Consider the following 17,563-nt stretch of genomic DNA (forward strand, 5'->3'; position numbering starts at 1 on the left):
CCACCTGAGTCTGCACAATCCCCAGTGTGGCAAATGCCACATATTAAGCCTAGTTCTACTTAACCCCTATCGCCCCTAGTATTATTGGGCTCTTTCTGTTGTTACAGTAGGTCCCTTTTGATCATCACGGATTTGGGGATTTCTGAGCAAATCTAATTCACTCTCCCCACCACTTGCTGATACTGAAGGTTTTGTTACTACGCCATCCCCAGCCTTCACCCTTCCAAAGCTCTCTGTCAGCCAAAGCTCACCACCTTTCTTGGCCTTCTCCGATGTCCCACACCTCCCTCCACCACAGGGTTCTATGCACCAGCAGCCAGAACCACACAGAACATAGTGTAAGAACCAGGCTGTGGGAGGTGCTCAATAAAGGTGTGCAACTCCAACTCCAGACCCATCAGGGACACCTCAGGGGGCACTTCTGAAAGCGTCAGCTGTGACTCACACTTTCAAACCACCTCTCATGGGAGGAGAGCACTTCCCATGCTCCTCAGCAACACACCAGGTTCTCAACTGAGGTGAATGCAGGAGGCTGCTGTGGGGTTTCATCTCCACACCAGTGCTCCCCATGCTTACTTATTTGCCTGAAGAGTTCTACTGAGGTTTAATGCCTAGTATTTTTGTTTTTTATATAATTTTCCATTTTTTAACTACAAAAATAACAGGCCTGCCGATGTAGAGCATGTGGCACTCATCCTCACTGCCCCTTCTGTGTGCCCCTGCCCGATCCCTGCTCCCTGGGAGTGCACAGTGTTGAATATGCGTTTCTTCCAGTATTAGTGACATGGAGATCTTGTCATGAGCATGGCCACCTGTGCACATTTCCTACTGAGCTGTCTTTCTTAAAGATCTTTAAGAACTCGCTACATATTAAGATTACTATGACTCTGTCCAATGTTATATTTTCTCTAACTTATCCATTCCTGTTTCTTCTTTTCTAAACTGTCTAATTTCTTATATTCACATTTCCTATTTTTTTAATTTAAGGTTTCTTCATTTAATATGATGTGCAGAAAATTCATCTTTTATTGTACTTTTATGGCTTCAAGCCATACATTTCAATCTTTTATTTCCTCTGACATTTTTGGGGGGTATGGTATGAGAATTTTAACTTCTTTTTCTAACTTCGTTCCATTACTAAAATAAAGCAAAAACTGGTTTTAAAAGTACAAAATATCTTAAAATTAGTTAACTTCAAGACAGTCATTTTGACTCTTCAACATTCAGAAACAAAACTCACATCTATCATTTAAACAGCAAAGTATTTTGTTATAACTAACTCCAAGTGACAAAGAACTACTATTCTTGCTTTCCAAACTGCCAAAACTTACCAAACTGAAGCAAATGCTTATTTCTTCTAAAGCTGAAACTGATGTGTAGTATTATATATTATGGCAATTTTCACTTTTATCATCACTTTCTCCCTCTTTCGAGTTAATCCAGTTTGTTAAAGTGCATTGGGTCAAGTTAGACCCCTCTCAAGCCCTTCTCATCAGTTAGAGCTGCGTAGGGAGTAAGTGAGCCCTATTGGCAAAGGAGAAGGGCTTCTTGGGGGGTTTTCGGGAATCTTACACATCCCCTTCAGTGGTAGATATTCAGAAAGATCTTGGGGTGGGTCCAAATCCAGGTCCTCACTGGCTCCCAGGCAGACAGCACAGGGGTGGAGGTGTCGGGACACCTGGCAGGCATCCCCTTGAAGATGAAGCCAGAGTTCTCTGGCCACCATGGGGAGGCCTCCTGGGCCTGGCTCCCGAGTGCCACTCCAACATCTCCCCCTCCCTTGTACCTTGTATTCCAGAGACAGCAATGCTTCTAGGCCCCTGAGCAGGCTGGGATGCACCCTGCCTCCGGACCTCTGCTCCTGCTGTCTGCCCACCCGCAGTGCCCACCCACCACCATTTGTCCTGCCTTTCACAGTCCCTCCTCTCCCGGGACAGATTCTAGTGTTGCATCACAACACGACATCTGGGCTGACATCTGGCTGACATCAGGGCTGACATCTGGCTCTATAACCAGAGCCAGCTGTGCCATGAGAGAGGGTCCCTGCCCACCTATCACTGTGTCCTGGCACAGGGCACGGGACCTGGTTCTGGGTGGCCTTCAGTAAACACTAAGTGGGCAGGATACAGCTCTCATCTTCTAAACTCTTACAACCCAACAGGGAAGATGAGTAGAAAAGGCAACTGTAACGCGAGACCAGGCCAGAGATGAACAATCTAGTGCGTGGTTCTCCATGTAAACAGTCAGTCCTTCCGTGGTGGCATGGTGCCTCCAGCCAATCTTTTTTTTTTTAATCGAGTTACTGAGTCTGGTAGACAGACCCAAGTTCTCAAAAACAAGTATGTTTTGAGCAGTTGCTCCAAGTACTTTATTTTGTAATATTTTAACATTTGTATGCCTTACAAATTTTTTTCTTAAAATTTTATTTCCTCGTGTTTGCTACAAGTTGTTAATTGGGGAAAGTACAAATTTCTTCATCTGCAACAGGTACAATAGAGTAGGGAACAAATCTGCTTTCAGCTTGGCTTGAGCACCAGCTTCACAGTCGGCCAGGAAGAGGAACTCCTAGGTCCTAGAAGCCCAGAGGAACCATTCCAAGGGCCAAGACAGAAGCTCTCAACCTGAGGCTCAGGTGAGGGCTGCTGTGGCAGGCGCCTAAGTCACTGACGGAATTCTCCCACATTTGGTCCCATTCACGTGAATCCACATCATTCTTTGATTTGGGAGTTAGGCTAGAGTGGCTGAAGCTGCGTCATGGCTATGCTGCCTCTGAGGGCCTTTAAAGGCAACTTCTTTCCTGAGCTGTCAACTCAGGTCCTTCTGCCTCAATTCCCACATGGAGAAAGTGACACAGAGGGAAGGTGGTCTGGCCCGAATCCTGGCAGCTCTGATGACAGCGCCTGTCACTCCCAGAAAGCCATGCTCTTCCGGAAAGCCCTTACCAGACAGAGCTGCTTAACGTCATCCCGAAGCCAACCTGAGCTCCACGTGCCGTCGGGTGGGCTCGGGTGAGCACCCATCACTCCTTTCACTGTCTCTCCACACTCCACAGAACTGTCACAACCCCCATACCTTTGTGAGGGGCTCTCAAGTTGCCATCTTGAAGGCCCAAGGTAGAAGGTGCAGGAGCAGGGGCTGGAGAGCTGGGCTCCTTCATGCGGTTCACCACGTTTTCAGACAGCTAAGGAAGCAGAAAGGAGGGACAAGAAAAAGTTATGTCACAGAAGTGTCTGGAAGCAAAGCCTCCTCTTTATTCAGGTCCTAGAATTAACTGAATGCGCTGCTTCCTCAAGACCAACTCCAACAAAGCAATTCTACTAAAACTCCTCTCGTGGTGGCCCAGTGCCTACCAGGTCCACGCCGAGCCCATCCGGACTCCTAAGCCTACCAATGTATGCCCCCTGCTGGCTTTGCAGCTTCACCCCCACCACTCCCCTCCACACACCCAGTCCTCAGGGGAACCTGATGTATCACTTTTCTCACCTCCTCTGAATTCAGGCATGCTCTTCCCTCTGAACCACCTCCCGCCACCTCCCTCTCTGGGACATCTCCACCTGTCCAAATCATACCCTTTCTTTGGAGGTATCTCAATGTCCCCTTCTCCAGGGAAGGCTGCCCCTCAACAGCATCCAAATGAAGCACAAGTACCTCTGATCATCGCATTTCTCTTTATTCCACTTTGCAGATAACACATTTTTTTTTTTTTACAAGTTGAAGGTTTGTGGCAAGCCTGCATCAGGCAAGTCTACTGGTGCTGTCTTTCCAACAGCATGTACTTTGTGTCTCTGTGTCATGTTTTGATAATTCTCACGATACTTGAAGCTTTTCATTGTTATTGTATTTGTTATGGTGATCTGTGATCAGTGATGTTTCATGTTATTCCTGTAATTGTTTTGGGACACTGAGAACATTGTCCATGTAAGATGGCGAACTTAACCAATAAATGCTGTTGTGTTCTGACTGCTCCAGCGACCAGCCATTCCCCCACCCTCATCTCTCTCCCTCTCCTTGGGCCTCCCTATCCCCTGAGACACAACAAAATTAGGCCAATTAATAATCCTGCAATGGCCTCTAAGTGTTCAAATGAAAGGAAGAGTCACATATCTCTCACTTTAAATCAAAAGCTACAAATGATTAAGCTTAGTGAGGAAGATATATCGAAAGCTAAGACAGGCTGAGAGCTAGGCCTATTGCACCTAACAGTTAGCCAAGTTGTGAATGCAAAGGAAAAGTTGTTGAAAGAAGTTACACATGCTACTCCTGTGAACATATGAATGGTAAGAAAGTGAAACGGACTCACTGCTGACATGGAGAAAGTTTTAGTGGTCTAGATAGAAGATCAAACCAGCCACAGTACTCCCTTAAGCAAAAGCCTAATTGAGCCTAAGGCTCTATCTCTTTTCAATTCAGTCAAGACAGAGGTGAGGAGGTGTAGAAGAAAAGACTGAAGTGAGCTGAGGTTAGTTCACAAGACTTAAGTAAAGACGGCGTCTCCGTAACATAAAAGTGCAAGGTGAAGCAGCAAGTGCTAATGGAGAAGCTGCAGCAAGTTATGCAGAAGATCTAGGTAAGATCATTGATGAAGGTGGTGATACTAAACAGAACAGTCTTTTACTGGGAAAAGATGCCATCTAAGACTTTCATAGCTAGAGAGGAGAAATCAATGCCTGGCTTCAAACCTTCAAAGGACAGGCTGACTCTCTTTTTAGGGGCTAATGCAGCTGGTGACTTTAAATGGAAGCCAACGCTCATTTAGCATTCTGAAAACTCTAGGGCCTTTAAGAATGACACTCAACCTACTCTGCCAGTGCTCTAGAAATGGAACAACAGAGTCTAGATGACAGAACATCTGTTTACAACATGCTTTACTGAATACTTTAAGCCCACTGTTGAGACCTACTGCTCAGGAAAAAAGAATCCATTCAAAATATTACTGTTCATTGACAATGCACCTCGTCACCCAAAAGCTCTGATGGAGATGTACAAGATGAATGTTGTTTTCATGCCTCCTAACACAGCATCCATTCTGCAGCCCATGAATCAAGGAGTAATTATGACTTTCAAGTCTTATTATTTAAGAAATTCATTTCATAAGCTTAGAGCTGCCATAGATAGTGACTCCTCTGATGGACCTGGGAAAAGTAAATTGAGAACTCTGAGGAAAGTACTCACCATTCTGATGCCATTAAGAACATTCATGATTCATGGGAAGAAGTCAACAAATCAATATTAATAGGAGTTTAAAAGAAGTAGATTCCAACCCTCACGGATGACTCTGAGGGGTTCAAGACTTCAATGGAAAAGTCACTGCAGATGTTGTGGAAACAGCAAGAAAAGTAGAATTAGAAGTGGAGCCTGAGGATGTGACTGAATTGCCGCAATCCCATGATCAAATTTGAACAGATGAGGAGTTGCTTCTTATGGATGAGGAAAGAAAGTGGTTTCTTGAGATGGAATCTGCTCCTGGTGAAGATGCTGTGAACACTGTTGAAATGACAACAAAGTATTTAGAATAGGATCACAAACTTAGTTGACAGAGTCGAGCAGCAGGGTTTTAGAGAACTGACTCCAGTTGTGAAAGGAGTTCCACTGTGGGTTAAATGCTATCAAATAGCATCGTATGCTACAGAGGAATCTTTTGTGAGAGGAAGAGCTGATCGACATGGCAAACTCATTGTTGTCTTATTGTGTAAAACCTTCACAGTCAACCCCACCTTCGGCAACCACCATACAGATCAGTCAGCAGCCATCAACACGTAGGCAAGACCCCCCACTAGCAAAAAGATTATGACTCGCTAAAGGCTCAGATGATCATTAGCATATTTTGCCAATAAAGTATTTCTAATTAAGGTATATACACTTTTTAGGCATAATGTTAGTCTACACTTGAGAATACAGTATAGTGTAAACGCAACTCTTACATACAACTAGGAAACCAAAAAGTTCATGATTTGCTTTATTTTGACATCCGCTGTACTGTGGTATCTGGAGCCATGCCTGCACCACCTCTGAGGTGTGCCAGTACCACCTCTTCCCTTCCTCTGAGCCCCCCGACAACACACATGTGCTTCTCAGAGAAGTACTTACACCTCCCGCCTGCCTCTCCCGCCTGCCTATCCTGATGGTTTTTAAATACCTTGAGGGCTAAGCCTGCATCTCACTTATCTCTGTACACCTCCAGGGCCACACATACAGTAGATAAGCAAAATACTGCTTGACTAATTTCACCTCAGTTCCCCTAATGAAGACTGGATAACCAAAACTCTCATTCATTTTAGAGGATGTGAAATAGGCCTAAGGGTGTCATAAAACAGTTTACTAAAATGAAACAGCAAGCTGGGGATCAATCCAGGATAAAAATCCTTAAGCATTCACTTTAGTAAATATTTATTAAGTGCCTAATATGTGCAAGGCATCATAAAGCACAGCTGAGGGAAAGACATTAAAAATTACTGTAAGACAAAAGACATGATCAGCAACTCCACTTCCAGAATATCTCATTGAGAAAAGTACTCCCCCATGTACACAGAGGCATGTGGAAGGACACTCACTGTGACACTGGAGGAAATAGGGAAAAAAGAAAAGGAAACCACATAAACATCCAACGATAGAGAACTGATTGAGGAAATCCTGGCGTATACACCCTATGGAATTTTATGGACCCATTAAGAAAGAACAAGGTAGAATACATATACACTGTCATGGAAGACACATGAGATACACTGCTGATTGTTTAAAAAGTCGTAGAATTTTTTGTACATCTCAATTTTGTAAAAAATAATGCAGACATACAAATATAAATGTTGCTGAATTTGAATATATGCGTATCCACATACGCATTTCCACAAGTGTGAATTGCATTTGGATTTCACATGCATGCACGTAAGACACATATACAGATCTGCTCTGGGAGAAATCTACAAAACTGCTTAGCAAAGTACTCAGAGGATGAGGTCCTGCAAGCGGGGACAGGAGCAACTGCGGCAGGATTTTCACTTTTGGTACTTTTGTGTCTTAATTTTTTACCATGAACATTTCCTTAGTAACCAAAGATTGTAATAATAATAATAATAACAAAGTCCCTGTAGTATTTAAGATATATACAAATCAAATAGCTAGTTAATGACATATGACAAGAGAAGACCAAACGTATCAATGGAAGGGAATAAGGAGTCCATAAAGAAACCTTTACCTCTTGGTCAATTGATTTCAACAAGGGTGCCAAGACAGTTCAGTGGGGAAAGAGCAGTCTCTTCAACCAATGATGCTGGGATAATTGGATATCCCTTGCAAAATAATATAGTTGCACACCTACCTTACACCATATACAAAAATTAATACAAAACAGATCTGAGACCTAAACGTTAAGAGCTAAAACTATAAAACTCTTATTAGAAAACAGAGGGCTATGGGAAGCGGAGCTTGCAGTGAGCTGAGATCCGGCCACTGCACTCCAGCCTGGGCGACAGAAAAAAAAAAAAAAAGAAAAGAAACCAGAGGGCTAAATCATTATGACCTTTGCTTTGGCAATACATTCTTAGAGGTGACACCAAAAGCATGAGCAATGAAATAAATAAATAAATAACTGGACTTTTTCAAAATTTTAAAGTTTTGAGTACCAAATGACACCATAGGGCAACTGAAAAGACAACCCACAGAATGGGAGAAAATATTTACAAATCACATACCTGATAAGGAACTTTTATCTAATAAACACCTCCCAGAATTGAATAATAAAATGAAAAATAATCCTATTTAAAAATAGGCAAAGGATCTACATAGAAATTTTTCCAAAGAAGATATACAAATGGTCAATAAGCACATGAAAAGATGCTCAACATCATTAGTCTCTAGAGAAACATGGGTTTAAACCACAATAAGGCACCACATCACACCCACGATGATGGCTATAATTAAAAGATCAACTTGTAAGGGTCAGCCATAGTGGCTCACGTCTGTAATCCTAGCACTGTGGAGGGCCGAGGCAAGAGGATCACTTGAGACCAGGAGTTTGAGACCAGCCTGGGCAACACAGTGAGGCCCTTTCTCTAAAAAAAATTTTTTTTTAAATTAGCCAGGTGTGGTGCCATGTGCCTGCAGTCATAGCTTCTTGGGAGGCTGAGGCAAAAGGATCGTTTGAGCCTAGGAAGTCATGGTTACAGCAAGCTATGACTGCACCACTGCACTCCAGCCTGGACAACAGGTGAGGCTCTGTCTCTAAATAAATAAATAAATTTTTAAAGTCAAATTATAATAAGTATTTGCAAGGATGTGGAGAGTTACCACTTGATATTACAATTCCACTCCTCACTATATACCGAAGACAAATGAAAACATGTATTCACATCAGCACTATCTGTAACAGCCAAAAAACAGAAAGGACCCGAATGTTCATCAACCAATGAATGGATAAGTAAAATGAAGTATATCTATACAATAGAGTATTATTCAGCCATAAAAGGGAATGAACTACTGACACATTACAACATGTAGGAACCTTGAAAGCAGTCAGACCCAAAAGGCCACACTGTATGGCGTATTATAGGATACGTCCACAACAGGCAAATCTTTAGACACAAAAGTAGATTCGTGACTGCCTTGGGCTTGGGGAAATGCAGGGACAGGGGTGGGGGCTGATAGCTACAGGGTAAGTAGGATTTGGTGGGGAGGGTGGGAGGTGGGCATGATGAAAATGTTCTAAAAATGATTGTGGCAATGATCACACATACCTGTGAATACACTAAAAACTATGAAATCACATGCTTTAAATGGGTGAATTGTACAGCACGTGAATCACATCTCAATAGAGCTGTTACAAATAAAAAGTGAGAGAACATCAAAATCAAAGAGAAGCAGCCCAGACAGGAAGTCACTGAGAACAGCACAAGGGCCAGAACATTCCAGTGGCCAGAAGCAGCCAAGAGAGGGATGGGTTCCCTAGGGCAGGAGCTGACTTAGACACAGGAGAAGTGGCGGTGTCTGCGGAAGACAAAAGTCTCACAGCCTAGGGCAGGGCACTGGGGAAGAGGCACAGACAGAAAGAGACTGTGCGCCTGGCACCATAGGTTCACTTTGGAAGGCGTAGGGTGGAAGGACTTGGATGAAGCCGGCACAGAAAGAAGTTTGGAAGTCAGGCAGAGGGAGAGGTCCAACCATCCCGAGGAGATGCTGAAAGTTTGTGAGCAAGGAAACATTATGGCCTGCATGGGAGGTGGGATGAAAAGCTCGTCTGGTGGCTGCCCTGACTGCCGGGAATGAACGAGAGCACAGAGTTGAAGAAAAGGAGCTTTGAGCTCAAGTTCATGGAATAACTTGCGTGAGAATAACAAAAAAGGGCGGGAAATTAAGAAAATTATTCTAAGAAGGCAGCAGATCCATTTGATTGTAGGTAAATACAAAAATCCCACATTGTAGGGCCAGGCACAGTGGCTCACGCCTGTAATCCTAGCACTTTGAGAGGCCAAGGCGGGCGGATCACGAGGTCGGGAGATTGAGACCTTTCCTGGCTAACACGGTGAAACCCGTCTCTACTAAAAATACAAAAAATTAGCCGGGCATGGTAGCGGGCACCTGTAGTCCCAGCTACACGGGAGGCTGAGGCAGGAGAATGGTATGAACCCGGGAGGCGGAGCTTGCAGTGAGCTGAGCTCGAACCACTGAACTCCAGCCCGGGTGACAGTGTGAGGCTCTGTCCCCCAAAAAAAAAAGAATAAGAAAAGAAAAAAAATTCCCCCTTTGTAAAAGGGAGAAACCTTCCCTTCCCAAGTTTGCTCATTTGTTCCTTTTTTGCAGCTGTAGCAACTAAGACCCTGAATGAGTCAGTGTATGGGAGAATGAGGAGAAACATCAAAAGCCCCAAGTTCCCAGTAAGCACTCAGCCACATGCTGAGGGTAGAAACAGGACACCAGGCTGGGTGCAAGGTGACAGCAGTAGCAACATGGAACATCCTTCTCTGTAGGTGGGGACACAGAGCCAGCACTCAAGAGGGAACACTTCAGGGAACTTCCTGAAGCCAGCACTTCAAGGAACACAGGCTGAATGAAAAGATCTGGGCATCCGAATGGTGGCTGAAACTGGCTAAGAGCTCATTTTTAAATTTTCAGGAAACATGTGCTGGTTGACTTCATGACAGTAGTCTGAAATTGGCCACGGTGGTATATCCACCATAGAAACTGGCCAATGCTACAAACCAGGCCCTTTGAGGGAGATGAAGGGCAGAGCCAGTTAGAAATTTACCAGCACACGACTAGACAGCACCCCCCATCTCAGAGTGGACCCTGTGGAATGCACCAGGTGCCTGAGGGACTGAAAACCCCTGCTGGGTGTCCTGAGGGAGGTCAGCACTGAGGAATGAACCTCAGGGATCCTGGGATCTATGCAGGTGAGGACGAGGCAACCATGACACGTGTGATCTACATGACAATGGCAGTCACAGCTGACGATGTCCTAATCCACGCCATGGAAAAGGGCTGCGTGACCGGGAAGACCAGGTCCTGCCATGCAAAAGACTCTTGGCTGGGCGTAGTGGCTCACGCCTCTAATCCCAGCACTTTGGGAGGCCGAGGCAGGTGGATCACATGAGGTCAGGAGTTCAAGACCAGCCTGTTCCACATGGTGAAACCCACATCTCTACTAAAAATACAAAAATTAGCCGGGCGTGGTGGTGGGCGCCTGTAATCCCAGCTACTCAGGAGGCTGAGGCAGGAGATTCATTTGACCCTGGAAGGTGGAGGTTGCAGTAAGCTGAGATCACGCCATTGCACTCCAGTCTGGGCAATAACAGTGAAACTCTGTCTCAAAAAACAATAATAATAATAAGACTCTGATAGTGCAGCCCAGGCAAGGAGCAGAGGAAGCACCCTGTCCACAGGCAAACACAGCCATGGCCCACTCTCCCTCTTTATGAGGCACTTACTGTGATGGCAATGCACTAGAAGCAGTGAGCAAGAGCACTGAAAGGGAGTGACACAGCCCCTGAGTTTCTGGAGCTCACATTCAGATGGCAGGTGAGAGACGATACACAGTAAATACACTGTTTCCCATGTCCTCCCTCACCTAAGCCAGGACACCAGCAACTGTAAACCTTACCATTATTTTACAGGGCCTGATGAAAGACAAAAACTCTAGTGGAACTAACATTCCTCCTATCATACACAACATCCCCACTTCAGAAATGCTTAAACATATGCTGAAGAACCAACAAGGTGCACTAGTGATTGGTGCTATCTATGAAAGAAGAAACGACTATCATAAAGTGATGGCAGCATGCAGGGCAGGGGCGCAGGGAAGCCGCACACACCGGGGAAGGCTACTTAGCCATGACATTCCTGTTAAGACGCCCACCCAGGGATGAGGTGCTCAACCACACGTACATCCTGAAACCTAGTTCCAGCAGAGGGGAGAAGTGCAGTCTCTAAGAAGGACTGAGTCTGGCATGTCCAAGGGCCCCACAGAAGGCCAGCAGGCCAGAGGACAGTGAATGAAAAAGAAGGGACCAGACAATCAGGCCAGGTAGGCAAAGGCCAGACCCTAGTCGACCAGGGTAAGGCATTCACATCTGATCCAAGGGCATGAGGCGGATATGGCGGGGGTTCTGCGCAGGTGAGCGGGGGGGCTCAGATTTGCCAGGTGCAACCCCAGGGGGCGGGAATGGAACCACATGGCTCGGTTTGTAAGAGGTTAATGAAAACATTGGCAAGATTCTTGTTGGCATTGAGAGATTTGTAATTTTTTTTATGTTGCCACAAAATACAGCAAGTAATATTTTTAATCAACAAATATACATACACACACAGCAGTCATGTGAGAATAAACACCATCTGGGCAGTGCGCCCCGCACCAACAGAACCAGAGGGGAGGCCTCCGGAGCCAGACGGGACTGGGTGCTTGGTGCCACAGCCCGCTGGTCACAGTGCCATCAGAGCTGGCCGGGAGGTCCTGTGTGGTCAGTGGACAGAGGGCTAACATAGAGCAGTGCAGGGGAGGAGGAGCTCTGCCCACCCTCCAGCTGCATGTTGCTGCCCCAATTTGTTAGCTTCTGTGAGCTTCACTGTCCCCACCTAGAAAATGGAGCCTCCCTCAAGGCTGGCCTGGCTGTGGCGCAGCTCAGGAACTCAGTGCTTTGCAGTCGGACCAGCCCAGGTTTGAATCCCAGCTAAGCTGCATACCAGCTGTGTGACCTTGGCCAGGGAACTTCTTAGCTCGAAGTCAGTTTCCTCATCTGTTAGATGGAAAGAATTAATGGTACAGACTTTACGATGATTTCCAGGATTAAATGAAGCAATCTACAGAAAGCAATTGGTACAATGCAAACGATATTAGCTATTAAGTGAAAACTGCAGAGTGCTACACAAATATTAATTATAATCCATACCAGGCACATATTGGGTACATAAAAATATATGAGTTTAGCAATAATAACAACAGTTAGCATTTGCCACAGACCATCAGCACTGTTCTAAGTGCTCTCCGTGTAACTTTGCAACCTTGAGTAAGTCTCTTCTCAGCTTGTCCATATTGTACACAAAATTAAATTGCACAGATTCTTTTTAAAGCGCCCTCCAGCTCTGACATCCTGTGGCTCAAACCTGAACCAACCCTCACCCTGGAGTAACAAGGGGACACCAAGGAGAGGAGCCTCTTCCCTGCCACTACCCTGGCACACTTGGATGGCACCTCCACAAGTCTCTGATGACAAAGTAGAGTCCAGGAAGAGACTCTCTCTCCTCCCCTCTCCAGCCCACAGTCCTTGCCCTACAAGCTCCATGATGGAGGGTGGGAAGGCGTGCAGAGTGGGGAAGGCCCACAGACAGTCTGAGTCAGATGCAAGGCCAGGCCAGGGAGAGGCCCAAGCCTCAATCTAAGCCCCCGCCAGTCACACACACACACACACACACACACACACACACACACACACACACCCCTCAGCACTTCCACCTTAACAAATGCATTTGGAACCCAGATTCCACTTCCTTCCAAGGAAGAAACCAAAATTTGACCCTAACCAAAATGTTGCCTTCACCCAAAAGCAACTGTGAACTTACAGGCAAGTTCCCAAAGGACTACAGCTTTCTTTCTTTCTTTCTTTTTTTTTTTTTTTAGAGATAAGGCCTCCCTATGTTGCCCAGGTGGTCTTGAACTCCTGGGCCCAACGCATCCTCCTGCCTCTGCCTCCTGAGTAGCCAGGACTATAGGTGCATGCCACGATATGGGTTTTTTATTAAACCATACAGGTCTATGAGTAAGTCACATGGCCACCTCGCGACTAAAAGGTTGTAAGGAGAAGGGTGCCATCTTAAAAACCTCAAGTAAGTGTTATCAACAACTGAATGAACAAGGACAGGAGTGAGCAGTGTGCAGCTGACCCAATATAAGGTCACGATATAAGGTCATGAGGATGAGAGTCGCAATTGTAACTGAGTTGTGCCACCTTACTAACGCTACCTACCTACTGATTAACATTCATCCAGCACTCACTGTGCACAGACCATCTCACTAATCCTCACAATGCCACACCCACCTTCTACTTGAGGAAACCAAGGTAGAGAGAGGTTAAAGAACTTGCCCAGCCCATGAAGCTGCAGGACCAAAGCCCGATTGCAGGGAAAGCCACCTGACCCTGGGCCTGTATGCTTAACTGCTGTGCTGCTCTGCTCTGAGGGCAGCTGGCTGTCCCCCCAACAGCAAGAACAAGGGGAGATGCACCTGCCAAGCAGCACTCACTGCCTAGAACGGCCCCTAGAAGGGACAACCACCACAGAAGCTAAAGCGATAAAAAGCAGAGGGGTCAAGATTGCTGCAGAAAGGCCAGGGAACCAACTGACTCCCAGCAGGCTCAGCCTCAAAGGGGACTGCACGCATTTCCCCGACTCCCCTGTCTGGAACCAACCCCCCTATCGACCTCACCCCTGCCAGCACCTCCCCTTACTCTGCTTTGCTTTCTTCGCAGCACTTATGACCACCTGGCGCAACAGAACCCAAGCACTTCTTTATCTTCATTCCAACAGCACAGCGGCTCCACGGGCGCAGGGATTCCATGATGCTCCTGCTGTATCTTCAGGGCTTAGCACACTGGAGACACTCAAATGTTTGTGAACCACATGAATTAAATATTTATTAGAGGCCCGGGTCCATAACATGGCACTAGCACGATGGAGTACATAAAGATATCACATCCCTGACCCTTCTACTCGAAGAACTCACGGTCAAGCAGGGTGGAACAGACAGACACACAGGGAGAGAAGACAAGCCACTGAGCAGTAGATACGAGCAGCCCTGCTAAGGGCCCAGGAGGTTCAACAATGGAACTCTGAGTTCCAGCTAGAAAGGAGAGAAGGGAGATGGCCTGAATCGGGCCTGAAGGGACGATGGCAGAGAAGAGGTGTGAGTAGAAGGTGGCGTTCCAGAGAGAGGCGCGGCATGAGCAAAGGCACAGAAGGGAGAGAGCTCCAAGGAGCACCACGGCTCAGTCTGGCAGGGACATGAAAACATCAAGTGTGACGAGCTGCTGGAGCTGCTGGAGTGCCACCTGTCGAGGGCCTTGGATGGCAAGTCAAGGAAGCTGGAACTGGGAATCAGTGAAGGCTACAAGCAGGGACGTGGTCAGTCTTCTCTTTGCACAGGAAAGTCTGGCAGAGCAGGAGGCGGGACTGAGATGACAAAGGGGCTACCAGCAGGGGCACCACCACAACAGTGCAAATCAGGAGGAGGAGCACTGAGCAGTGTGACAACTGAAGCAGTGACAGGGACGGAATGGATACAAAAGACACCAAGGAAGTAAAACTATTTAGACCATCTGACTGAATGCGCAGGTAAGAGGAAAAGGGAATGGACGGAATAGCGTGATCTCATTTGTACTTGCAGAAAGAGTCCACTTGTATCCACGGCCTTGGGAAAATTCTGAAAGGATTCATGAGAAATTGTGACCAGCTGGCATTTAAAAATAAGATGCATTCCACAAGAAGAAAAACTCCTAAAGTAACAGGGATGGGGAAAACTGATAGCAAGGTCCTAGTCTGGCTCGCGGGAAAGAGGCAGGCATCGTTATTGAGCCACATTATTGAGCTCTGTAAGTGTGTCATGTTCCAAGTCCATCCATGCAGCTCTGTTCCACAGGCAAACAGGCTGCACAGGAAGATGCAAGAGGCTACCTCTCTAGAAAGATGTTAGGGAATCCCTGGCATACGAGAGCCTAGGGCAGGCCAGAGTAAGAATGTAATTTCCCCACACTCCAGAGGCGGGCAGCAAAGCTCACGGCTAGAAGAGAAGACCGCAACCCAAGAGTGATAAGGGTGCCTATTTAAGGCTAATGACAAAAACGACCCTGACTTGCTGATCCTAGAGCACGCTCCATATGCCAGGCTCCGGGTAAGGGTAGTCCCTGTGCAGCAGCCGCCATTTTACAGATGAAGAAACTAGAGTCGGGGAGGTGAAACGTGGGAAGTGCTAGGGCCAAGACTCAAATCCAAACCCTGGACACTTAACAGGGACCCCTGCACAAGTAAAGGCAATAACATGGAGCTGCTCTGAGGTGACAAGTAACCCTTTTCATAGAAGGGAAGACTGGGAAACAATAGAATGATTTGCAGTTCCCACTTCCCCCACCCACTGCTTTATGGAGCCCCAGGAAGATGGACGGGTGGAGCATCCGTATACTCACAAAACAGACAACCTACTTTAAAAACTAATTGAATGTCAAGGTGAAAATGAGCATGTTTTTAGCCTTAAAAATGTTAACTACCTAGGCACATTTGGGAAGGCACAATGGGGAAGCAGTTCAAGCATTATTCTTTGCATTGAAAGTTCACACAGTTTACAAAGCGAGGCATCACAGGCAGGAGCGGTGTCATCGTCCTCACTCCAAAGATGAAGACAGTGATGTACAGAGAGTGACTTCCCAAAATTATACAGTGGGTCAGCAGCCAAGACAGGCCTATGCGGCCATACTCCATCTACTCAAAGCAGTGTTTTCCGAGGGCCTGCTGGGTGCCAGGCACTGGAAAACCAGGAAGAGATAAAATCAGCTCAGACCTACAGCAAGCAGGCAGTGTGGGCTAGGGCAGGCCTAGCACCACGACAGTGCCAACACGGCCAGTTTCAAAAGGACAGGCTTCCCAGACACTCAGCCTGTCAGCTCCTGGTGCCAACACCCCAATTCCCAACACCCCAATCTATGTAGAGGTGTTGCCCAACCCCATGATCCGAAAAAGATCACCCCCTTGTCTAAGGCTGTTGCCTTGGAGATTTTGTTCCCTAGCTCTTCAGTTTTCTATGAGCTGAAATTAGATGCACCGGCTGCTCACCACAGATGTCAATCCCAGAAAGGCAGAACAAGAAGAGCCCTCGGAGACCTCCTACACCAAGCATGGCACACACAAATGCCCACAGGAGTTGGGCAGGTGGTGGAAACAAATAAAACAGGCCTGATTTTAAAAAATAAAATGTATAAAGCACCGTGCAAGGATACCATGGTGTAACTGTGATGAGACTGCACGGCCACATGAAGAGCGTAGCCACCTCGCGACTCCAGCAAAGTGCTGCCATATGAGAATGGCAGACTTTCCATTTGTTCCTCAAAGAAAGTTAAAAATCAATTTTATGTAAAGCCTACCAACTTTTAAACGGTAGCAATTACTTAAAATCAATTAATATCATTAAGTTTCTGGACTCATAGCTTGAGGCAAGAAAAACTGAGCCAGTGGCTTAAAAGTTTATCCAACAAGAATTTTATTGACTTGTGCCAAGCTCTGGCTTAGGTGCTGAGGACAGAGAGATGAAGAAGATGTGGCCCCTGTTCACGGGGCAGTAAGGAAGTAAGTGTGGAATAGATCATTTCAGCCCAGGGCAGTAAGCCCTGGGAGGAGAGCACAGAGTCTGCAGAGGACACCACCGAAAGCTCCTTCTGAAGGCAACACTTGCACTTGGCCAGCCAGGAGGGGAGGAGAATCACAGGCACACATGCATGAAGCAGCTTAAGGTCCCGCAGGAGCAAGTGTCCCTGCAGGGAGGCACAGTGAAGGCAGAAAGTGGCCCCCACACATGGAGGAAACATGCCTTTAACTGAGAGGCAAGGGAGAGACATGAAAGGACGCGACACAATCAGTCTCAACTCTGAACAGTCCCTGGGACACGAGAAGCTGGTCACGGGCTGCCTCTGGGAGCAGGACCAAAAAAACACAGCAGAAGGGAGATGGGCTTTTCCCTGGGCGCCTCCTTTTCAACTGTCTGCATTTAATGACCATCTGCAGGAAACCTGTTCAAAAGTAAAATTTACCTTTTTAAAAAAGTTAGCCTGGTAGCACCAGAAAGTATAGATTTGTAGGAAGCAAGCTAATAAAGAACAATTTTTCACTGGTCAAAGGGAAGACGGTGTAGGCCTGAACTGAGAATAGAAAGAACAAACAGGAGAGGGCAAAACTGAGAAACTGTTGGAAGGTGAAGCTCAAGACTTGTCATGAATGTAGAGAAAGAGAGGAATGCGGATGAAGGACTGGATAGTAGAGCTACTCACAACAGAAGAGACAAGGGTCATCTCTAAGGGGGCAGAGAAGAAACGTGGGTAAG

At 46.4% G+C, this 17,563-nt stretch overlaps 1 protein-coding gene across 7 annotated transcripts in view; it reads right to left on the reverse strand.

The window, feature by feature from the left end:
* LOC105470224 (coiled-coil-helix-coiled-coil-helix domain containing 6) overlaps positions 1-17,563 on the reverse strand; it is a 237,539-nt gene that overhangs the window by 211,349 nt on the left and 8,627 nt on the right. For 6 of the 7 annotated variants that reach the window (XM_011721997.2, XM_011722002.3, XM_011722003.3 and 3 more), the window contains one exon: positions 3,073-3,181. In XM_011721997.2, the coding sequence (XP_011720299.2) occupies positions 3,073-3,181 (109 nt within the window). Of the gene's footprint in view, positions 1-3,072; positions 3,182-5,172; positions 5,485-17,563 lie in introns of all 7 variants that reach the window. The other variant, XM_011722000.2, reaches the window with a different exon arrangement.

This window comes from Macaca nemestrina, chromosome 2 (genome assembly GCF_043159975.1).
Source record: "Macaca nemestrina isolate mMacNem1 chromosome 2, mMacNem.hap1, whole genome shotgun sequence".
In the NCBI taxonomy this organism is placed as follows: Eukaryota; Metazoa; Chordata; class Mammalia; order Primates; family Cercopithecidae; genus Macaca; species Macaca nemestrina.